This window comes from Petaurus breviceps, unplaced genomic scaffold (genome assembly GCF_028583685.1).
Source record: "Petaurus breviceps papuanus isolate PSGF00001 unplaced genomic scaffold, PetGlider_PUasm1.0 37, whole genome shotgun sequence".
In the NCBI taxonomy this organism is placed as follows: domain Eukaryota; kingdom Metazoa; phylum Chordata; class Mammalia; order Diprotodontia; family Petauridae; genus Petaurus; species Petaurus breviceps.
In genome coordinates, this window is record NW_027186296.1 from 16975119 (window position 1) to 17000511 (window position 25393).

The 25393-nt window shown below is 37.0% G+C and overlaps 1 protein-coding gene across 4 annotated transcripts in view; it reads right to left on the reverse strand.

Moving 5' to 3' along the window:
- Positions 1-25393, reverse strand: part of FBN1 (fibrillin 1) — a 305284-nt gene that overhangs the window by 230005 nt on the left and 49886 nt on the right. For all 4 annotated transcript variants that reach the window (XM_069097991.1, XM_069097992.1, XM_069097993.1 and 1 more), the window contains exons 5-6: positions 15975-16070; positions 12486-12581 (exon numbers count right to left, since the gene is read on the reverse strand). In XM_069097991.1, coding sequence (XP_068954092.1) covers positions 12486-12581; positions 15975-16070 — 192 coding nt within the window. The remainder of the gene's footprint in view (positions 1-12485; positions 12582-15974; positions 16071-25393) is intronic.

Consider the following 25393-nt stretch of genomic DNA (forward strand, 5'->3'; position numbering starts at 1 on the left):
CACTAAGGCATACAGTATTTTTACAAATGGATACATGAGTACAAGGTAATTTGAGGAATGAGAGAGCATTCAGAGCTGGGGGAGATCAGAGGTGGCTTTAGGAGTAGGTGTATGTGAGCTAAACCTTAGGAACATTCAGAGGAAGCATGATGGCCTTATTCTAGTCTGGGTAAATTTTCTCCATAATATGTGCTTCAATAGTGTCCTCTAGCAGAAAAGGTGTTGAAAGATCAAGCTCATTTCTGGGTTTAGAGATGAAGTTATATTATGAATTACAACATTTTTACTTCCTTTTACATTGAATCCCCTAGTCTACTGTTTTCTTATAAAGGTTTTTCTTAATGAGTTATGTGTCAGAAGGAGAAGGGGATAACCTTGTAAAAGAGAGTGAGATTAGCGCTATGGCAATTCATTCTGAAAACGGAAGCATTAAAACATAAAGAGCCAGTCTTGGGTCGTGTATTATGTACTGTTGGCATCCTTAGTTATTTTAGTAAGTAAAGGGCATATTCCACTTTGAAGCTGCTGGTTTCAACTCCACTGAACAAGAGGTACCTCTGCCCCATTCTGGGTGCCTCCTCCCCTCCCCTCTCCTTCCTCCTTTTTCTTTGTGTGTTGTCTCCTACTTTAGACTGTATGCTCCTTGAGAGCAGGAACTGATTTTCTTTGTATTAATTGTGTCCCCAGCATTTAGCACAGCTTATGTTTGTTAGCTCATAGCATGCTTATGAGATTAAATATTTAAATTTTCATCTAAAATACAGATGGAAAAAATGAAGATATTTTATAGTGTCTTTTTTGGTGTGTTGTATTTAATGGGCAGATTTCTTAAAACTCTGATGCTAACTCTCACTAATCAATGGAAAATCCAATCTGTTTATTGGAAAACATAGAAGTGGTGACCACAGGGTCAGCTGTTCTGCCATTCAGGAGACCTTTGTCCACATTGTGATGAATGAATGAATGAATGAATGAATGAATGAATGAATGAATGAATGAGTGAGTGAATGAGTGAATGAATGGATGAGTGAAAAAGCACTTATTAAGCATTGTCCATAAAAACAGAAAAAAATAGTCCCCACTGTTAAGGTGCTCATATTCCATATGAATATACATTTCCGTGTTAATCATAGTGTGAAATCTCTGTTTGGAACTGAGGGAATACCCAGATTGTTGTTTAGTACTAACGAATATGTACACTGTTCTATATTCCAAAGCATTCTAGAGAAGCAAAGAAAATTGGTAATTTGTTAATTCCACAAAGTTCTATTCCAAAGTCTCATTGTGTCACCAAGGAGGTGACCCTGGGTTTTGAAGGTTATGCCAGAGGAGCATAAAGTCCAGTATGAATTGCAAGGCTCATCGTCAACAGTTTAGCTGCCAGTGAGTTAAAGAACAAATTTAAAAGCCCTTGGTTTTGAAAGATATCCCCCTTTAGCATTTCCATAGGGACAGCAGTGGAGAGAGATAGAGATAGAGACATAGGGAAAAAGAGAGAAGCAGAGAGAGAGAGAGAGAGAGAGAGAGAGAGAGAGAGAGAGAGAGAGAGAGAGAACATTCTAATAGGGGTAGACAAAACATAAAGGAGAGCTAGAAAGTAGAGGAGGGGAGGACTACAATGTATCTGGTGAGGAGGAAGAGCAGTAACACAGCTTTGAGACTGCACATCAACATTAACTATATTCTAAATATATGATCTTTATCCAATGAACGACAAATTGACATATTATTGAACAAACTGAACCACATCAATATTCATCTTCTTGTGATAGAAAAAAGTCAGAAGACATAAAGGAAGTTGGGACAGGAGTTTCACCTTTCTCCAGTTCCAGGTAGAGTTGAGGGCAATAGTTATCCCTCTAGTTTTTGGCCAATGAAGTCAATTCTATTTCCAGCCAATAAGAGATCACTCATCTGAAATCTTCTGTAAGCTGACTGCTTCTAATAGCCACAACTCTGACAAAGTAACTTTTCAGTCTCCCTCAATTAATTAATTATCTCATGTCTCATTATCTCTGTCAGGTTTTTCTCTCAGTTTCCTATACCTGGTTTCTATAGACTTTCCATGATTTAATGAGGGCCTCCTGATTTCCTGCTAAATAGATGATCCTTTTTAATCATAATCTCTAAATCTCTGTCTCCAAATGTTTATATGATTTCTCTCTTTCTTTTTTAGTTTTACTTTCTTTTGTAATAATACTATATGCAAATGAGCTGGGGTACTCATAATACTTGAAGCTTTAAAGGCTTCAAAACAATGTTTTATTGCTTTGGTGCCCTTGAAATTATGTTTTTGTACATTAACATTTCTTTAATTGTTAATAAATAAAAGATATTTTCCAACTCATTAAAACATTAAACAGTTTCCAAAACAATCATCACATCATTCTTTATTCACAAAGAAATTTGAATGTTCCTATTTATACCACTGATCATTTTCTGTCCAGGATTGTCCAAAGCTGTCTGAAAATCATGTTTTTTTCATCCATACAAACATATTTGTACACACACACACAGAGACATATACATACACACATACATACAACATATTGTCAGCCTTTATTTGGGGGAGGGGGCGGCATTTAGGGCTAAGTCGCTTACCCAAAGTCAAACAGCTAGTAAGTGTCTGAGGCCACATTTGAACTCAGGCCCTCCTAACTGCAGGGCTGGTACTCTATCCACTGTGCAACCTAGCTGCCCTAGCAGCATTTATTTTTAAAAATTTGTTTCTTATTCTTCTCAGGCATCAAAACATTTATCTATGTCAGTGGCGATATCTTACATACTTTGACAATTATTATAAATTTTTCCCTTTACACAAAAACACTTCTACCCTTTTCATCATTAAGCTGCTCCATATGAAAAGAGACTTAAAGGGACATATATATCTTGTGATAAATGAAACCAGAAGACATACGTGTTAAATGCCACGTGTGTGTCTCTTCTGGTTTCACTTATCAAAAGAATATCAATATCAATCAATATCAATATTGATGTGGCTCAGTTCTTCCCATACGTCAATTCACTGTTTGTTGGATAAAGATCTCATATTCAAAGTACCCAGGGTTAAGCTAATACTTATAGTCAGTCTAAAAATAATCTGAGACAGGCACTACAAAGAGGCAAGGGATTTGGACTCAGCAATGAATAAGAGAATGAAAGTGGGCTGGATTGCATTTGGGAAATTGTGCCGTGCTTTTAACAATCCCAAGCTGTTCACTGTACAAAGACAGATTTTTTTTAGAAAACATAAAATATTCTATTAGCAATGCTATATGGTTACAAATTTGGAACACCACAGTCTCAGAAGAATAATAGCAGCAAGTCACCCAAGGGCAATGTAGATACACAAAGAAGGCGATAAGTAGGCTACCTAATGTTCCCAATGATGACACACACACAAGAATTGGTATAACATTTTGTTTTGTTTGTCCTGACCTATAATTTAATCCCTGTTGGCAACTCCTGGTGTGGAAACTCCTCCCTTCAATGCAGACCCAACTGCAACTCATCTGTAACACTCTTAGAAAACTGCCTGGGGATGCTGAAAAGTTAAGTTACTCACACATGGCCACACAGCTAGGATGCATCAAAGGCAGAATTTAAACCCAGGATTTCCAGACTCAAAGGTGAACCTCCCATTATCTACTCTACCGTATTACTTCAGCTATAAGGGATAAATCATAAAGGAAATGTATGATCTTCAGGCATACTAGAGTGCAACCACAATGAAATCCCTGAGGTTCACTCATCATATCCTGATGGAGCTAAAATTTAGTGGGTGAGTGAATGAGACTTGCCCTAGCTACTCTTCTCCTGTGGAAAATAGTCTCCAGACAACAGTCTCCAGATTCTCCTCTTCTAAGAAAAGGTTTCCAAGGCTGTGTAGAAGTTTAGATAGTCTTATATTGTTGAGAAGGGCCATCCTCTTATTCTTCTCTGTCCTTGGAAAATACCATGGTCTTTGTTTTTGCACCTAATTTATTCATGCCTTTCCTCACTCATCTGTACCTGTCTTTCAGAAGCCAACTCAGGCATCAACTCCTCTATGAGAGCTTCCGGGACCATTCCAGGCTAATGCTAATAATTCTATTCTCCACTCTCATATCACTTATCTATTGACACCAATTTTGTCTTGTTTTGTCAGTCAGTATGGATGTCACATCTCCTCATCAAGATTTTACCTTCCTCAAAGGAAAAGAACGTTTTATATTTATTTAACATCTGTCACAGGGCTAAGAAACCAATCAATACTTGTGAAACTTCAGAAAATTGAGAAGTAAGCATACTAGCTAGAGAGTTGGCCTTGGAATCAGGAAATGTTGGGTTCAAATCTTACCTCTAGCATGTATTAGTTGTATGACCACAGGTAAGTCACTTACCTTCTGAGCACCCTGAGGGCAACTTTCTGAGACAATATGCTATAGATGGACTGTATCTGAATCACTTGAAGGAAACTCCATACATATTTAAATATACATTTATCTAACAAAGTCTGTGCTAATCATTAAAATGTCCCAAACCACAATTTCAGTTGGAAAAACAAGTTCTGAGATTTTCTGCTTTGTGACCTGGGTCCCTCTACCTAACAATCTCTCCCCCACCCCCATTTCAGAAAGCAATACTACCTCTCAAGTTTCTTCCCCTCAGGAACAGCTTCCTAAAAAAAATTTTTTTTAAATAGGGGTCCAACAGAGACCTAGGATGATCTAATTCAGTAAGGTCTCCAATGATTGGAGGAGAGATGTCTGCACAGCTCTGCCTCACTAAAATCCAATTCACACACAAGACACCCTCGTGATGTCATTGGTTTTCTTCCAGAATGAGGGACGAACAACAAGTACCTCTAGATATACAGGAAGAAAGAGTCTAGTGTATTCTTTTTAAACACATCAGAGAGAATATGGGCCCAGGTACTAAAATCTAGCTTTTTCATTCAAAAAAAAATTTTTTTTGCCTTTTGGAGGGCAATTGGGGTTAAGTAACTTGCCCAAGGTTACACAGCTAGTTTTTGTGTGTGTGTGTGAGTATTAAGTGTCTGAGGCCGGAACCAAACTCAGGTCCTCCTGACTCCAGGGCCGGCGCTTTGCTCACTGCACCATCCAGCCACCCCAATTCTTAACTTAAGAAAAAAAAAACCCTTTGCCTTATTTTGGTTAGAGTTCACAAATGGTTAAATACCCTATGTAAAGCTGGAAAAGTTAACTGTCTTTGAAGATGAGACCACATCTGCTCCCTCTATACCCTGAATACATAATTGATTTATAAAGACCATGAAAAACTCTGATAACAACATACACAGAGACCCTTAACAGCCATGTTAGCATGTGTTCCTGCAATACATGCGTAGGATTACACAACCACAGAAAATAAATGTCAATGACAACAGATGTATTTCTTGGAAGAATTCTAGGGAAATCAAATTTCTTCAACTGTCTACCAGCTGCCAAATGTTGCAATACCACTTTAAATGCAATGTAACTTTTAGGACATACTTCTGCTGCTATCTTTCCATTTAGACTAAATACAGCAAGTGGGACACACAACTGGCTACAGCATCATTCAGTGGAAACAGCTTATTGCTTGTAGCCTTTTGGAAAGAAGAAATTACACATAGCATATAAAGTCACCCACTGCACTCTTGTCCTCTAAGAGCACTCTGAGAATGAGACTTTCACATGCGGGATTCATTCTGGGAGCTTTTAACAATAGCCACCTATAATTAAAAATTATCCAAAGTCACTGTCAGAAACACAGCTCTATAAAAATGGCTTCCAGAGAAAGAGAGAATGAACCTTTATTTAGTCGAATCCCTCAGAAAAAATACCAAGTCATTTTTGGAATATGGGGGTTTGTCACCAGAGCTTGGGTAAAGCAGGAAGGGGGGAGGGGTCGGTAACATGAGCAAGAATATATTGGTCCTAAATTTCACTCAGACATGCCTATGTGGAAAGGTAATGTTTTTCATGTTCTTTTTATAGGCTAAATGTATCCAAAATATACAGTTTCATTATTATATGCAAGTCATTTCCATTCATTAAACAAACTAGTTATTCTGTTCCTGGATTTTGCAGTATGAAGTGTTCATCAACTGCTTTATATCCACTTATTAAAACATGATGCATATATTAAAACTTAAACCATTACTATGTGAAAACATCACTTTTATAGGCAGAGAGAGAAACCAAGGAAACTAGAAGTTGAGATTTCCCCAAAGCCACGCAAAACATCCTCTGTAACTTTGTTCATGCTCCTTCCTATTCCTGGAATGGACTTCCTTCCACTTTCTTCACCTGCTGGATCCTCCTTTTACACCCCAACTCAAATATCACCTCTTCCCTGGTTTCTATTACAGCCCTCATCAGTAACTTCCCTCATCAGTAAGATCCCACATCAGTCTTCACAAAGCGTTTTGTTTGGCATATCTCTATTCCACTTAACCATATAGTACCATGTATTTTGGTTTCGTACTTGTAGCCTATCCTCTTCCCTCCCCCGCCCCATTAAAATATAAAGTCCATTTTGTTACCTCTCATAATGCCAGCACTTAATGAATGTTTGTTAGATGAACAAATCTGAGAAAGAGTTGGATTTAGAAGCTAGCTTTTTTGATTCCCTACCTCATTGTCTTAAACATTCTATACTTCATTGAATTCCCTTAACCACTTAGTTCTTTTTGCCATGTTATGTTACGTGAAGTACTTGCTAGTTCTTTCCACTCAACAGATATCCTGATCTATTTATGTATTTTTTCCTGTCCATTATACTTTAATTGTATATTCCAAGTCACGTACTTTCCCCTTCTTATTCTTTTTTCTTCAAAGTTATTTCAAACAAATTTTCCATGATGATATATATCTGCATCCCCCCCGGCATTATATCCAACAGGCTTTCCTTTTTTTCTGGCAAAAATCCCAATATTGCATTCACAGTTTAGGCTTAAGTAGGAATTTAAATACAAACAACAAATGAATCAAGATTTTGAAGAATATGTATGCATGGTTCTCCCCTGCCAGCACATAATGAAGAGCTCCAGATGGAGCAATGAGGGAATATCATTACTCTTGTTAATACCATTTTATGCTTTGAAAGGGAAAAATTTATGCTTTGAAAAATTTAGTTCACCTAAACCCTGACTTACAGATGTCAATCCAGGTCCATATGTTGTCTATGAAACACCATCAAGAGTCTCTTCTAAAGATTACTTGGGTGGTTTAAACTCTATCAGATGCTTAAGGCAGAGGAAGGTATTTGCAGATTCAGATTGTGTCTAGGTGATTCCATTTCTAGATAACAAAACATTTTTTAAAAATCAAGATTTTTTGCAACTACCCTGAAGCTTGGCATCATGGAGGCAAGCCTTTAGTATATGTGACTGTTTCAGGTTTCTTCCAAGTCCTTGTTAGTGTTTGAATAGACACAAACTTTAAGCCGTAATAACTGTATTGTTCAAGCAATAGTCAGACATCAAATTGGGAAGGTGACTTCATAATTCCTCAACCTAAAAGGGTACTTATCACCTTTAAAATTCAAAATAGAATTAACTAAAATCAAATTTGGCCACTAAAAGTCTCAGTTAGCCTAACCAATGAAGTATAAATAGCCTCCATAACATTAACCAAACTTAAGTCATAACAACACAGACCACAAATGTACAATTCCTTAACCCACCCATCTCTGTATCAACTAATATAGCACACACAAAATATGTGACTGAGTGGAAATCAATTAATTTAGATGGCTAATATATAAAATTGAGGCCAAAAAATCCCATTACCTCCAGTACCCCCCATGCCACAATTCCTTTTCCCTCAATAGCAAGTTATTTATGCCAGAATGATGAAAATACTGAAAACACATTGCTCTCTAATTAATTTTCCTTCTGAAGATATAGCCAAGTTATATAGCCATATAGTATTACCATGTTATATATACATGTATAATGTATGACAAATACTTTGCAAAGGCCTAGTGGTACCTTTGAAATGTTTGAAATCAATAAATTAGCAGAGCATTACCAAATCCTGAATCACACACCCAAGTAACAACACCAGCTCTCTTCTGTCTTTAATTATCCTCAGATATCCTCAGATCTCCCCAATACAGAAAAGAAACTACTCAATCCCACTGTTGATTTCCCTTACCCACCTAGCCAAACTTCCCATATGGGACAAGCTACATCAACTGCCTCATTCCTAAAACCCCAGTCAGAATTCTGGCCACTCTCCTTTGAAACTACTCTCTTCTATGCTCTTTGTAAATCTCAAAGTGCTATAGAAATGGGCATGATTATTATTTCCTCAAATTACCTCTTGCTACAGAAGGGGTGAGGGGGATAGAGAGGAATTGGAATGGCCAACGGTCAGCATATGAAGGCACTAAACTCCTGGTCAAGGACCAGGTTATAGGCATGTGGGAGTGTGGCGTGGGGGTTTGCTATGGTGTAGAAGGTGACATGGGCAGAATTCAGGAAATTAGGTGAGAAAACAAAGACAAAATCTGTCCTACTTCAAAATTTTACCCAATTTCCCTACTTCACATCACTCCTAGAATTCAAGGCATTTGTCATTTAATTCATTAGGTTCCTAGTTTCCCAAACCAGCCATGGTGAAACTAAAGATTAGGAGGGGAGGGGGAAAGGGGAGGAGGAGGTCACTGATTTACAAAGGCACACCAGAGGCATATAATGCCATGCACAAGCATTCACAAAAAGCAGCTTGGTGGAAACCTTGGCTGGAGTGAAATCTGCAGCCATAGAGTGTAAAAAGCTAAATGCTTTACACAAGAATTGAAACTATGCCTAATTAGCTAATTACTTTAACTTGCTGAGCTAACCATTCATTTGTGTATACCTACAAGAATAAATGAACTGAATGGGAAGTCTTTTAGCTCTAAATCCAGGCAATTTCTAAGATCTCTTTTTAGATTTTCTTCTTTCTCAACACAAAAGCTTATATTCAAGCAGCATCCTTTTAAGAAGATTAAAGATCCAATAGGGCATGATTCTATTTATACTCTTCATACTTCCATTAGGCCAGTTGAAAAGAGCTCTAATTTTCCACATCTTATAAATAAGTAAAGGTGATAATTCGATTCGATACACTAAATGCAAAATGATTGACTGGTGGCTAATGAATAGGCATATTGGTGGAGTCAGTCAGTCAATCAACAACCATTTTTATTAAGCACTTGCTATATGCCAGGTACAGTGCTAAGTGCTAGGGAAAGAAAGTAAAAAGATAGTCCCTGTTGCCAAGGAATTCACAGTTTAATGGGGAAGAAGACATGCAAACAATTGCATACAAACAAGATATATACAGGATAAAATGGAGATAATCAACAAAGGAAAGGCACTAGCATTAAGAGGATTAGGAAAGGCTTCCTGTAGAAGCTAAGGTTTTAGCTAGGATTTGAAGGGAAGGAAGGAGGGAGGGAACAAACATTTATTAAGTGCCTACTACATGCCATGCACTGTGCTGAGTGCTTTACAGATGCTGTCTCATTTGATTATCATAACAACTCTATGAGGGAAATACTATTATGACTCCCATTTTACAGATAAGTAAAGTAAGGTGAACAGAGGTTAAGTGACTTGTCCAAGGGCACACAGCTAGTACATATCTGAGTCAGGATTTGAATTCATATCTTCCTAAGTCCAGGCCCAGTGCTCTGAGCCACTTGAAAGAAGTTACAGAAGCCAGGACCTGGAGATGAGGAGGCAAAGAATTCTAGCCATGAGAAAGAGACAATGAAAATGCCTGGAATCAATCTTGAACTTTTGGGTAGCCCAGGTATATCATAGATACCCACTGAAGGTCTCTGAGCTGGCTACAGTCACCCTGGTAGGACTGGTGTTCTCAAAGAGGGACTACTACCACATCTTTGTAACTCAAAATGCCCTCTCTCTAGGTCGTAAGGTACACCCTAGTGTGGGAGAAATACACTCCTATTACTTGCCACTGTAGTTTCTGAGTCCCCTCTGGTATGCTTGCTATTTACATAAAATCAGTGGCTATGACCCCATCAACTCTTACACAAAAAACATTTACTAAACAATAGGGCTTTTTCCTTGTGATTTTACAAGAATAATGATAATATTTATTCAAAAGAAGGCAAAAGCAGAGATAAGGAAAATATGGTCCACTTCATAAACCTGGGTCATATTCTCCCATCAAAGTATAAAGGGTCCATGGAGAAGAGTGAACACAAACTTATAGATATATAGCCAAGGGGTACATGAGTTCAGAAACCCATGTGCCCAAGGCAACTCACAAATATGAATTGTAAACCTCTACGTCCTCAGTTCCTTCAGGAACAACCCATACCATACAAAACCACTTCTCTTCTACTTTTTCAAGCAAATGAAGAAATAATGAGCTCTTAACTCACAGCTTTAAAAGAGTGCTGAAAAAAAGTGTTACACTCTTTCAGTGACAAACAGTTGCTTTAAGCAAAGTTTACCTAGTTTCTAAGATCTTCAAATAGGCGATGTTGCTTTATCTAATCAGCTCCAAGTTTCTTCTTCCAGCAAAGAAGATGTAAAGACTGTCATCCCATTCTATTTTTCCTTCTCAAACTAGAGGTGAATAGAAGACAACTCTGACATACCTGAGAGGCTTCACCTCTCTCAAGCTATAGATGGAAATAGATAGCAATATGTCCCAATGGCCCCCCAGCAAGCAACAGAATTCAACATTCTCCTCTAGTGAGCTTTCAGAAGATGCTCTAGCATTTTTCCAGCCAATCAGCAAAGTATTACCTCTCCTCCAAATCAACAGACTAGCATCAAAGTAGCTGAAGAAATCAGCTGTCTCAGCTAGAAACCTTCTCTGTTTTTATCCCCAGTTTCTTGTGATTCTTCCTAAGCTCAGTTAATGTTCCTGTTTATTCTTTTATAATAGCATCTTCTCAAAGTCTTTTCTCTGGCTTCATATAGTTTCCATAAATCAAGTCAGTGCTTCCTGGTTGTCAAAGATTCATTTTTATTTAATGTGGTAAAACTCAAAAAATTCTACCTTTCTATCAAGTATGAACTCAATATCTCTAGATGATCTTCCCTACAGTCCCCAGTTATTTGATTCATAATTTCTCAGTTATAAACTTCAAAGTGCTAAAAAATAGTCACATGTAAGTGACCCAATGGACTACAACACTGTAGCCATGTTATCTCAGTAATGGCTCTGGCTTTAAACATGTCCTCTAAGTATATTCGTTTGAGAGCCAGTTTTTTTTTTCTGGTTCTCAGAAACCAGATAGCACCTCTCAATATTTTGTATTTCTTCACAAGTGCATTTTTTTTTTGTTTTCCTCACATTAATGTTATTTCTTGTCCCCTTTTCAGCAAACTTCACATGCAAAAGAATCCATATCTTCCATTTGTCATAAATAAAAGAAGAAAGAAGGAAGATACAACTAAATGGAAGTACTCCTTGAAGAATCAAAGGAAGGAATTGGCAAGAATGGGTTTCATCATATACCTAGCGGCTTCAGGAAATATCAGGGAATATTTGGTCAGCACACACTGCAATGATAAATAATGCAAAAAGACCATCTTGAGGATGATGGCAATTTATGCACTAACATCAGCTGCTGAGAATGATATGGTAGAGAAATTTTGAGAACTTAATAAGACTTTCCAAATCAAATCAACATAAACTAATACCTGGTGGCTTCAAAACAAAGTTGGAAAAAAAGGTAAAAATGGGGGCGGGGGGGGTTTCTGGAAAAAGAAATGAGACCAGAGAATTGTAATATTATACAGAAGTCTTTAGTCTAAATATCATGAATACTTTCTTAAATAATAAAAGAACTAGTAGGCATTGGATACAATGAGCAACAAATAACAACATAAAAAAATAAAACTCTTACATTTTAAAAGACAGGAAGAGACTTGTTATTAACATAAGAATAATCCTGGGAGTCAGCATTATGTCCTTATTCAGTCAGACTGACTTGTCAGGGCTAAGATCATAACATGTCACTTACAAAAAGAATAATATTGAGAAAAATATATGGTGTGCAATTAAAATGATTTAATCTTAATTAAAGTTACTGAAATTGAAAAAAATGGTAAATGGACAACAGAAAGGACATCAATATTGACTATATTAATTTTATTCACAAGTTTAACCCATGTAAATTAATTTTTACAAGGAGATAAAAAGAGCCCAGAAAATGACTTAGAAAACAATGACCTTATATACTACGTGGAAAGAGATGGCTTGCCAAAGACAATACTAAGTTAGAATATAAACTCATCTATATAATCTTAGCAGGAAGGGTGATACACGATTATGAAGAGTATCCAGTAATAAAACCAAAAGAAGCAGTGGTCTCTATAGAAAACAACAAAAAGAAGTCTCAAAAATCAACTTGAAACCACTTAGCAAAGCTCATAAAGTAATCGTATAGCCAAAATAATTGCCCCACCCAAGGCAGACTTCTGTCCACAACATATTTCTATATAAAGAATACATAGTCTTTACCTCTTTCACACTGGGGTCCTGTGAAGCCATATGTACAAGCACAGCGATTGGGTGCCACACATCTGCCTCCATTAAGGCAACCACTTTCACAGACAGCTGTAATGCAGGGAGAAAAAAGGGAAAGAAAAAAAAACAAATATTAGATGCCATCAAAATGTCATTCTTAACTACTGAAAGAGCAAAATAATAAAAGTGTACAACCGATCACCTTTATAGGTATATTTTTAAACATTTATTTTGTAGTCTTGAGTAAGTAGTTCAATAGATAATGCTGCAGTAAACTTCTATATGTAAGGAGTGACGTGCAATGGGTCACTTCCTCCCTGGCAATGCTTTCAGGTATGAATTGAAAACAAAAAAGTATAAAATAGTTTTCTTTTTATAATAGATGTCTTTTTGAAAGTTGCATGGAAGCAAACTTCGTAGATTGAATATTTTTCTCATTGATGTATAGTCATTCCAGAGGTTTTTGCAGAATGAACAGAGGTTCTTATGGAAAAGAAATTTGTCCCATTCCCTGTTAGGTATAGTATTTGAGGAGACATTCCAAATACCCCAATGGATGTGCATTCTCATCAATTTGGATGTCTGCTCTGATGATGCAGATCATAACCCATCTGAGCCTACCCATCCTGTGGCAACTCTTCTCCAGGTCATCCCAAGGAATCTATTGAACATGGAAGGGAACGAGTTATCAAAGGTTATGCCAGAATACAAATTCTGGCAAGCTGCCATGTTGGAAAGACCTTGAGTAAGATTATGGGAACTATTCACTAATCAACATAGGTAAGTAAGTACAGAAAATCTTATCCTCACTAGGACAGGATTTTTTTTTTTTGGCTATGGCTACATAACTAAATTAACACAGTACCTTTTCTAATAAAACATTAGCATTCATTAAATAAAACTGACTTCAAGGATTTGTAATTTCATCAATGTGTCCATCAACACAGAGTAAAACCCCTCCATAATTTAATGGTTGTTAATAGTTGCTATGAATAAAAAAAATCACGCCATCTTCCGCCAGCCTTACCCAATGGAGCCAAACTGCCCCTCAGACAGAATTCTGCGTTATTCTGTGAGGCATTATTCAAAAAACACAGAAGTACACACTATCAGAAAGTGTGCTGATTTATGGTGAGAAGAAAGAAAGTTCAACTTTTTTGAGTTTCACCAAAAAAAAAAAACAACAAAAAACCAAAAAAACAACTATTTGCTTTGAACAACAACTCTTCCCTCAGCAAAGTTTTCTATAGCGGCATTTTCCATTTGCTGGCCTCTTTTTCAAATATCTTGATCATAAGGAGCATTGTAAAGATTTAACAAATGCTTTCTCACTCATTCAATCCACCAAATCAAACATTCAATGCCTACTATATGCCAAATTGTGCTGGGCACTACAAATGCACAAGTGAGGTAAGCCTCTCAAAGAGCTTACACTCTATTGGCTTAGGGAAGGGCAAAAGTAAAGGGGAATTCTACATACAAGGCATCCCAAAAGTCTTAGTGTAGCTTTAAGCTTTAGTAGCTTAAATTAAACTTTAATTAATTATTACAATTAGATTAAATTAAAAATTAAACTAAGACTTTTGGGATACCCTGATTTAGCTTATTCAAAGACTTTTCTGTGTGACTATGAAAATGACACCATTTCCATGGGCCTCAGTTTTCTCCTCTGAAATATAGGAGTTAAACTAAATGATCTTTAAGAGTCCTAGTTCCTAAGTATGACTTTTGCTTTCTATGACTCTGCCAAAACTGCAAACCAGGGTACTTGTGGCTGCTCATTTTGGCCATGAGCAAGAAAATGTTTGTAACTGTGACTCCTGTCTTAAGCTGAGACAGAGATCCAAATTGCCAGCAGGTTTGTCTATACCTCCTTAGCAAGCAGGACAGCCAGAACAAAAGTAAAAGTCATATAAGACCAAAGTCAAAATACCATGTAAGAGAGTTTAGAGAAGCTAGATCCTTGGAAAGAAGAGTATACTTGAGAACAACAAAACCAGAAAGGAGGCTACTCAAAAGAAAATTGCCACCACTAAGGCACATATTGCACCACCTAAAGCATAAGATGACACAGAGATGTATTTAATTTAAATGCACTTAAAGAATGTATGATATCAAAAGTATACTAAATGAATTAAAAATATTGGATGATGAACCCAAAAATGAAGTCAGAAATTCTATTTTATCACAGAAGTTAGTCAGATAAATACATTTAAAGATTAGAGAAAGGATCTGTAATTAAGTGCCTAATAATTTATCGTTGACTGAATTATAACAGTGAAGCTAGAAAACAGTTCACGGACATATAAAACTTAAGAACTGGCAAGGACCTTACAGATCATCTAATCGAACAATTCGTTTTATAGATGAAGAAACTGAGGACCACTGAAGTTGAGAGTAATTCTCTACCTCCTGGCTTCCTTCCAGTTCCAGTTAAGACTCTACCTTCTATAAGAAAACTTTCCCAATCTCTCTTAATGCTACTTCTTTTCCCTCTGATAATCTCCAATTTATCCTGTATATAGCTTGTTGGAACATAACTATTTATTTACATGCTCTAGAACACGAGCTCCCTGAGAGCAGGGACTCCCTTTTGCCCTTCTTTGAATCCCCAGTGATTACCACAATGTCTGACACATAGTAGTTGCCCTCAATAAATGTCTACTCACAAGCTTACTGACTTTCCCAAGGTTATGAAGAAAGTCAGTAGCCAAGCTAAATTAGAATCCTAGGTTGTTGGGGTTTTCTTTTTGCCAATGCTCAAAGTTTTTTTTTCTTTTTGCAAACACTCCCCAACCACCAAAGCTCATTTTATTGACACCCAAAATTAATTTTATTAACCATACATATCCAAATGCTACTTAGAAACCAGATTCCTTTGGAAATTGGGGGGATGTCCATCAATTGGGGAATGGTTAGACAAGTTGTGGTATATGAATATAATGGAATACTATCGTTCCATAAGAAATAGTGAGCAGGTGTACTTCAGAAAAACCTGGAAAGACTTGCATGAACTGATGCTGAGTGAAGTAAGCAGAACCAAGAGAACAATGACACAGTAACAGCAACATTGTGTGATGGTTCACTTTCTTATTAGATTTAGCTCTTCTGAACAATGCAATGATCCAAGACAATTCCAAAAGATTTGTGATGGAAAATGCAATCCACATCCAGAGAAAGAATGCAGATTGAAGCATAATATTTTCTTTTGTTTTTTTTTCTTTCTCATGGTTTTCCCCTTTTGTTCTGATTCTTCTTTCATAACATGATTAATATGAAAATATATTTAATATTATCATACATTTATAACTTACATCATAATGCATGACAGTTTGGGGAGAGGGGAGTAGAGAGAGAGAAAAAAATTTAGAACTCAAAATCTTTTAAAAGTGAATGTTGAAAACAAAAATTAATTAATTTTTTAAAAAAGGAAACTAGATTCTTACCATATGAGCTTAACTATACAAATGTAAAGCTACTTACGTTGTCCACAATGTGTTCCTGTGTATCCTTTCTGGCACAAACAGTGATCATCACTACAGCTACCTCCATTCATACACCGGATGTTGCAGTGTTGTACTTAAAAAAAAAAAAAGAGCAGTAATTTTTCACAACGTAGTTAAGCATTCTGAGTAGCTCACTAAAGATGTTCAGTAAGTAACTCTCATGAAGGAAAAAGTATCTATCAGTATTCCCATGTTTGTTACATTCAGGAGAAGATTAAAGATGATAAACACAATTTAGCATGATTTATATTCCACAAATAAGGTATGGCTTTCACGTTTCTAACAGATTTTTAATTTTTGTTAAATAACTAAGATCCATTCTTATCTGCTGAGAATAATTTTCTCCTTTTTTGCTTTTTGGAGGGGGGAAGGTATGGCAATTGGGGTTAAGTGACTTGCCCAAGGTCATATGGCTAGTTTTTTGTGTTAAGTGTCTGAGGTTAAATTTGAACTCAGGTCCTCCTGACTCCAGGGCCGGTGCTCTATTCACTGTGCCACCTAGCTGCCCCTGAGAATAATTTTCTAAAGAGGACACTAAATACCTAGGAACTAATGAATAAAGACAGTGTCCACATTTAGTCACAGGAAAGTCTGAGTAGTTTCTCTGATACTTACTAAGTGATGTCCCTGCTTAATGAAGACTAACTGGCCACTTAGATGTCATTCCTGAAGCACAAATCATACCCAGTAACAAAAAAGTACATCTTGAGCAGCCAGGAGGGCTAGGACTATATATTTTTTTATAATGCTTAACTAGTTAAGTGGCTCACAGAACACTGGGATCTCAGTATAATTACAACAACAAATGATCTAAAAGGCATTGGACAGATACAAGGTGGAATGAGTAGATATGCGGTAACACATCATTAATGATGACTTACATGAGAGAACTGGTGGAAAAGATAGTCTACTAAAGAACAATAATAATAGCTAACTTTTGTATAGCTCTTACTATGTGTCACGCTCCACACTCACACTAGCCCTGGTAAATGTTATCATTATCCTCATTTTACAAACAATGACTTGCCATAGCTATTAAGTGTCTAAAGCTGGGCTTGAACTCATGTCTGTCTGCAAGTTCAGCACCACCTCGCTGCCCTGTTTCCTCCTTAGAAACTAAATACTACTTAGAATAGGATCAAAAAGGGAGGCAGGTCAGACATGTAGCAAGTCTAAGAATCAACAGACGGATGGCCAAAGTGTACTGATAGCCACAAAATGATCCAGGGGAAGGTTTCCAGAGTATTATGCAGCAGATCTTCTAGGCAGGATTTATATATTAAAAACAACCAAAACCAAAATGTAATGCAGAGATGACAATACCACAGAATAAGAAAGCATAAATAAATTGTTACTTTCAATAATAGTGGAAACACTCATACTAAGATGACAGACCCATCAAAAAAATTCATGTAAAAACCAGTTAGAAGCTTTAGATTCAAATAGATACTTGATAAAAATAAAAAACTGAACAGAAATTCCAAGAGATTGAAAAAATCAGAGAGATATAGGAATGATTTCAATGGAAAGAGTGCTTGTTTAATATCAGCATCAATCGACCCTCAAAGCTAGTTCTTTATTTCAAACCTTATTTAGACTAAAGTGTGACAGGCAGCACACTGGACCTGAAGTCAGGAAAATTTGTTTTCAGATCCCGCCATTGTTACTTTCTAATTAATGTGATCATAAGCAAATCATTCTAATTAATGTGATCATAAGCAAACTTCTCTGATGGTCAATTTCTTCATCTATGAAATGGAAATATAATACACACTACCCACCTCTCAATATTATTGAGATGATCAAAAAGATCATTTAGGTAAACTGTTTGCAAATCTTATAGCAAAACATAAATGTTAGTTATTATTTTTAATGAATTGAGTCAAACTTGTTGAGCCTGTTTCTTCCTCCATAAAATAAGAGTAACAATATTTGTACTATCAAATTTGTTATAAAGAAATCATGCTGTAGACCTATATGTGTTTGTCATTAATATTTTTGTATTACGGTATCATGGAGATTAATCATCTATATATATTCATCCCAAAAATTGTGATGATCAAGAGAAGAGATATAATTAGTCAGAACATATGTAAGCCTATAAAACACGTTATAAAGAGCTAGAGTTAAAAAGCCATTATAAAATATCATGAGAGAAAAAAACATGGGGGACAGCATAGAACAGTGAGAAAAAATATGGTCTTGGGGGTCCCAAGATCCAAATTTGAATTCTGGTGCTGCTATTTATTTTACTATCTTTGTGAACTTGACAAGTTTCTTCCCCCAACTTGGACTGTTTACTCATCTGCAAATGGTGGAGTAGGACAGATAAGGTCCCTTCCAGCTCCAGCTGTACGATCCTGTGAAAGATCTCTGCCTTTTAAGCAGCACCCTACACAAATACGTTGGATGAGGATTTAACCATAGTTCATTGAGCTAAAATCTGATACCTCTGAAACAATAACCTCAGAAAACCTTAATAGTCTGAATGAATAAGAAATTCCCAGAGATGAAGTCTTACCAGGATTGGGATATTTCTGATGATATCAATAAGTGGAAGGTTGCCTGAAGGAGACTGACTACTGAGAGGCATTTCACTTAACTTTATAAACTTCTTTACCCCAAGACACATACAGTTTTCATATGGCAGGATAATCTTCCCTAGGACCCTTACCTGTGAAGACTAGTCTGTAGGATCCTGTCATTAGAACAGCAAATACAAACTTTTTACCACACTGTATTTGCAATTATGATATAGGAAAATTTGGGATTTTGCTCAGTCATACCACAAGTTAATAATAATAATAATAATACTTTTTCAGGGCTATGTTGGTGGTAAAGTAGAAAGAATCAGTTTTGGAGTCGAAGGACCAGGGTTCAAATTCTGACTTTGCTACTTAGTACTTTGTAACCTTTCTGGGCTTTGGTTTCCTTAATTGTAAAATGATACTGTCTCTGAGGTAGCTTCCAACTCTTAAAATGTACAATCCATTGATGCTGAGTACTAGTTAATAAAGTGCCTTTAAAAGAAAAAAAAAGCAAACTTGGGGTTTTCTGCCTGTTCACCACGTTGCAGGTTATTCAAGAGATAAGGGAACAAATTGGCATAAGAAAACCCTCAAAAGATTTATACCAGGAAGAAGGAATTCTATCCTTTCTCTGTAGAGACACAAACTTAAGTTTGATGTGTCCACTCAACTCTCACATCTGACCAGGTGCAAAGGGGCCTGGTGTACTGCCAGGCCTTCCCTCTGAAAGAGAAAAATGCCTAAACACACACTCTTACGTTTCAATGCCACTGTAAAGTAGCTCTCAGAGGGCCAAATCTGATGGTCTTTTTTCATTCCTTATGCTTTCTGACCTCTTGGCAGCATGTCACCATTGAGCACTTTCTCCTCCAGCATATTCTCTCTGGGGCTTTCTGACACTAATTCTTCCGGTATCCTTTCTACCAATCTGACTGCTTCTTCTTTGTCTCTATGACTAGATATCATCCATATCCCACCCACCTTCAAATGTAGGTGTTCTCCGAGGCTCTCCCCTGGTCTCCCTTTTCTTCTCTCTATATTCTGTCTTCATGATCTCTTTAGCTCCCTTGAATTTAATTATCATCTCTATGCAGATGGACTCACATCTACATATCCAGCCCCAGATTATCTCCTGAGTTCCACTTCCATATCACCAATTACCTACTAGACATTTCTAACTAGATGTCCCAGAGAAATCTCAAACCTAACAGGTCCAAAATAGAACTCATTATCTTTTTTTCTCCAAACTCACCCCTCTTCCCAATTTCCCTCTTTTGCCAAGGGCATCACCATTATTTCAATCTCTCAGGATTGTAACCTAAAAATTATCTTCCACCCCTCATTATACATTATATATTACTCTCCTCCCTGTACATTATGATCTAGCCAAATTCGCTGTCCTGTTCTTCAAACCTGCCACTCTCCCCCCCCCCCGACTGGAATGTAGTCCTTCCCCACTTCTGCCTTATATAAGCCCTTACTTTACTTCCTTCATGATGCAACTCAAGGACTGCATTTTACACATCAACTCCCTTTAGCCCCTAAACTACTACTGCCTTCTCACCCCAATTACCTTGGATTTATTCTGTGTATACTTATTCTGTAATCTCTGGCCCACAGTGAGCACTTAATAAATGGCTGACTGACTGATTGCATATACCTAGAGACATACTAGCTGTATATAATGCAAGATCCTTGAGAGTGAGGACATTATTGTATCTTTGTATTCCCAGTCCCTTGCCCAGTGCCTGGCACATAATAGGTACTTAATAAATGCTTGCTGATTGATTGATTGATTGATTGACATAGAAATTGTGGTGGTGGTGGTCAAAAAAGCACTATAAGCTTTAAGAGAAAATAAATAGTCCACTGGCTCCTCAAGGAAATGCATATTCCCTAGCATGAAAACATTTGAGCAAATAATAAAGAACTCAAGAAATGATCTGTCATCTTAAATTCTGAAGATTATTTAGCTGGTTTTAAAATAATCTGCCTATTGTTGTATTTTAATTCTACTGACTAACGCTATTTGAAGTTGAAGTCAAAGATTGTGCTGAAAGACACAGTCTTAGAAATTTTGAGTTGTAGTCTGAGTGTGGACATGATCCTAAGTCATAAGAGGAGCTATTGAATAATTTTGTACCTCAGTTTCTCCACGTATAAAGTAAATTACTTTTTTCATTGCACTATTGTGGAGCTCAAACCCCTGGGAAAGTGATTTAAACATATTATTAAATTTAGGTTGCTAAGATTATATTAAAATTCCTCAGCCTAAAATACCTTTTAACTATGAAAATATGTACAAGTATACAAGAAAAATGATTTGGCGAAAAAGGTTGGACCCTATCCTAAGTAGGTCAGGAAAAGGTGTATAGTTACTTTAAATTTGTAGTTAAACTTAGCTTCATACAATCTTAGAAAAACAGAGGGGATTAGGAAAAGCATAGGAAATGATGTCATCTGTCAAGCAGCATAGGAACTTAAAACCACAAACTGATTTCAATTAAAGTAAGTCATGCCAAGAGCTAATTTCCATTCCCACATGAGCACCAAAGCCATTTAACTACTTTGAGATAAAAAGGCTAACAGTAGTTAAATAGTGATTTTTACATTATTTGTTCAAGTTGAAGACAGAATAGATTCATTCTCCTTTTCTTGAGAATAAGTTACCTTTAAATGTAATTCTAGCTTACCAGCAAAGTTTCCATGATATTTTTTACTTTTTTGTAGAGAAAATACTGTTTTATCCTCTTAAAAAATAAAACTACTCTCTAAGTCTTATGTGACATGAAGTAACTATCATTCCGATGATCCATACAAATCAATGAACTCTGTCCCCTGGCACTATACAGCAATGCAAGCTCACCAATACAGTACGGGATCTTAGTTACGCACTTTGTTACACATACAATTGTAACTGGAGGTTTTGGACTGGCTTCAAGACCTGGAGCTCTGGAAAGCCAACATTTCAATTTCAATGTTTTCTCTTGCTTAACAAAGAGTGAGGTCTTTGACTTTTCATGAGGAAGCAAAGAAGCTATATCAGACAATGTAGAAAGCGGGCAATCAGGTTCCTAGCAGAAGTAGGAAACAGTTAAAAAGAATACATGTGTGATTTGATTTCATTTTGGACACACTCCTGCAATTGATCCACACCCTAAATTTACACTGATTTGAACAAGAGTTCCAGATGCAGAGCAATTATAGAACCAGTCCCTAAGTCTGTCGAAACAGCTGACCTAAAATTAATACCCTAAAACATGGACTGAGTTTGGATTCATATATAAGGATTCTATTTACTTCATTGGAACCTCCACATACTCCAAGTCAGAATACATCCCTAAACTCGACTCACATTAAGGTTTTGCCAGAAACTGAAAATGCCAAAAAATTCAAAGTTAGCAATCAAAACTTCAGTATGTACAGACAGTCTCCAGCTTATAAATGTGTTGTGTTCCAAAAGTTCATTTGTAAGTCAGTTGTTTGGAACCTGAAATGCCTAAGGGGGTGGGGGACTGGGTGAGAAACAAGCAAGGTCTGTAGCAATGAGGAGAAAGGGAAGAATTGATGCTGTTAGGTAGGGGAACTTCAGGAGGAAGGCTGCCTTATTACTAGTAATGGATGTCTTAAGTGGCCAACTCATGAGATTGCTGTTGTTTGGTTGTTTCAGTCGTGTCCAATTCTTTGATGATATCATTTGGGGTTTTCTTGGCAAAAATATTGGAGTCATTTGCCATTTCCTTCTCCAGCTCATTTTACAGATGAGGAAACTGAGGCAAACGGGGTTAAATTATTTGCTTAGGGTCACACAGCTAGTAAATGTCTAAGGCCAGATTTGAACTCACAAAAATAAGTCTTCCTAATTCTAGGCCTGGCACTCTATCTACTGCACCACTGACTGCCCTAATCCATAAGAAACAAAGTCCAAAGTAAGGTGGCTTCTGGAAAGTAATCTAAAAGTGGCAAGTAATCTAAAAGGGCTTTAAAGTAATGTCACCCATACAGAAGATAGCTAGCAATTTGCTATATCCAAAATGTAGTTCTGTGTTCATTCAGGAAGCCTGAAATCAATGTCACGAGGAAAAAAACAAAACAAAACAATGCCTCAATAAGAAAAAAAGAAATTTTCTTTAGGAACAATTCTTGATTAACCTAAAGCTATTAACTTTAAGGAGGAGAGAGACTGGGGTTGGACCTGTGATTTCACTCCTGAGTGAAGAAATTCACTGTACCAATATGCAAGTCAGTGATTGTTGTTGTTGCTGTTACCTACTCTACAACTGAGTCTTAGAGAGTTGCAAGAGAACCGAGAGAGACTTGCCCAAGGACACACAACCAGAATGTGTCAGAGGTATAAATTAAATCTGGGTCTCCTACTCTTCAAGACCAGATCTCCATTCACTCCATCATGTTCCTACTCTGAATAATAGGCTTAAGGAGTACAAAGTTAAAAAGGAGTGAACCAACTAAGGAAAGAACAGAAATGCAAGGGTACTATTTGTGTGTCTGTAGTTCAAGTAAAGGCTTTCTTTGGGCTGTATCAAACCTGGAATAATTCTAAGGACCCAAGACCTGCCATTAGCTTGGCAGGCACAGAGCTGGCTAAAGGAACATTAGGAGCAATTTGCAAATAAGCATGTGTGTTCCTGGCATGTTGAGTTTAATGTAAGCCCTAGGAAAACCACAGACAGACAAATTAAACAGCTAGACTAAGTTACTACATGGCTCCACTGAACACCTGAGACAACAGTTCTCCAGGGGCAGAAGTCACTGCAGGATAAAAACCATTTTCATTTGGACGAGACACTTGGGGGATCAAATGAAAGGAGACAAGTTCCATTTAGGATGAATTCATACAAATGTTTTGTGCTGTCCAAAGCGTCTTAAAAAGAAAAAAAAAAACAGAAGTGGAGAGGGTCCAGAGAAATGGACAATTTAAATGACCTCAAGGAGGAAAAGTCTTATTTATTCATGAGGATAGAATTTTAAAATGTGGACTCCCCAGTCTGCCTTCATCCAAGGCTGAGAAGGGGTTATACTACCCATTCCTTTCTGCCAATCTAAACCCTGCAGGCTCAGATCAAGACTGACCTTTTCTATAAAGCTTTTCCTGATTAACCCCAGCCCACAAGGAACTCCCTAAACTCCAGATTCCCTCTAAAATTTTCACCATGCTATCTTCCACTTACAAGTATAGAATTACTCTCCATTTGCCTCAAGGGTAGGAACCACATCTTCTACTCCTATTTAAATCTCCATGGTTCCTGGCACAGTGCTAGGAATGGAGAAGTACTCAAAGGTCTTATTGATTTAAATCCAATCAAACTGAAAGTGATAAAAGTTTATAAAATGGTCAGACATGAGGACAGGGTGAAAAGAGGCTTGGCAAAGCCCAGAATATTAAAAGATATTCCTTGACACCCAGAAAAGGTATTTTATACTAATAAAAGGAAGCATGATTTTGTATAAGTTGTTGTGGGACAGTTTACCCTCTGGAGGTGGTAAAGGCTGAAAATACAAATAAATTCAGGGAGAGTTTGAATGAATTCATAACTTTCAGAACCTCCCAAATAAATCTCCCAAATGAATCTTTCCCTAATTCACAACTATCCTCCATGTACTAAGAACACTGATTCCTTCTCTGTTCTTATTAATAATCCATCTTCAAATGCCCATATAAGTCTTTGTCACTGAGGTTCTCATTGTGTATCATTTTTTTTAAATCAGGCATCTGCATAAGCTTGTGACTCTTCACTGATTCACTGGAATTTACTGGGATCCCTTCCTAATGTGAAGCCTCATTGATGTAAGAGGACACTATTATCAGCTAAGAGGTGGTTCCTATCTAAGGGACTAGAAAGATCCCTCTCTGAACATTTATCTGTATTTCTTCCTTTCCCAAGCATTGCAACTTCTCAGCAGCCTCAAAGGTGCCTGCTAGAATTGGATCTGTTTTACAATGATCCTTAAAACCATATTAACTGACCTCCTTGACTCTTGGGTTCTTCCACCCTCCATACTTTGAGGGATAGCATGATTTCACTAGTACTGGTATTCCTCTCCTGTAGATAGACTATACATGATCCATACATTTTCATCCTATATAGGTCTTAGTCATATTGTCCCATAAATCCTCTACAAAAATTATACAAAGCATTGTGATAATCTTCTTCTTCTCTTCAATCTTGGGGAATACCTGAGTACCACCCAGGCTAGTTATCTTTTTTGTCTCATTTTCTATCATGTAACTGGCTCTTCTTTTCATATAAAGCCTTGATGGCTTATTCAATATTATTTTTAAAAAAGTTTTCTTCATATCTTTTTGTTTTTATATCACATCCATTTCCATATGCATTACTAATTCTTCCATACCCCTAAAAGGGACCTTCCTTATAACAAAGAAATCAATTAAGTAAAACCAACCAACAGAGGAATCAAGGCTGATATTCACATCTCTCATATCCTACCCTTTCTCTCTACTCACAAAGCTACCATCTTAGTTCAGACATCCATCACCTCTCACCTACATTATTGCAACAGTCTCTTAATTGGCCTCCCAGCCTCAAGTCTCTCACCACTCCAGTCCATCTTACACACTGCTGCCAAAGTAATTTTCCTTAAGCACAGATCTGACCATGTGATTCCCCTCCTCAACCAACTCCAGTGGCTTCCTATTGCATTGAGAATAAAATATAAATCTGTTTAGTTTTTAAAGCCCTGCAGATCCTAACCCCAATCTATATTTTCAGTTTCTTATATATTATTTTCCCTCCCACACTCTGCAACTAAGCCAACCTGGCTTTCTCTTTCTTTCTCATTCATGATACTACATCCCCTGTCTCCATGGGTCTGTTGCCATACATCTCCA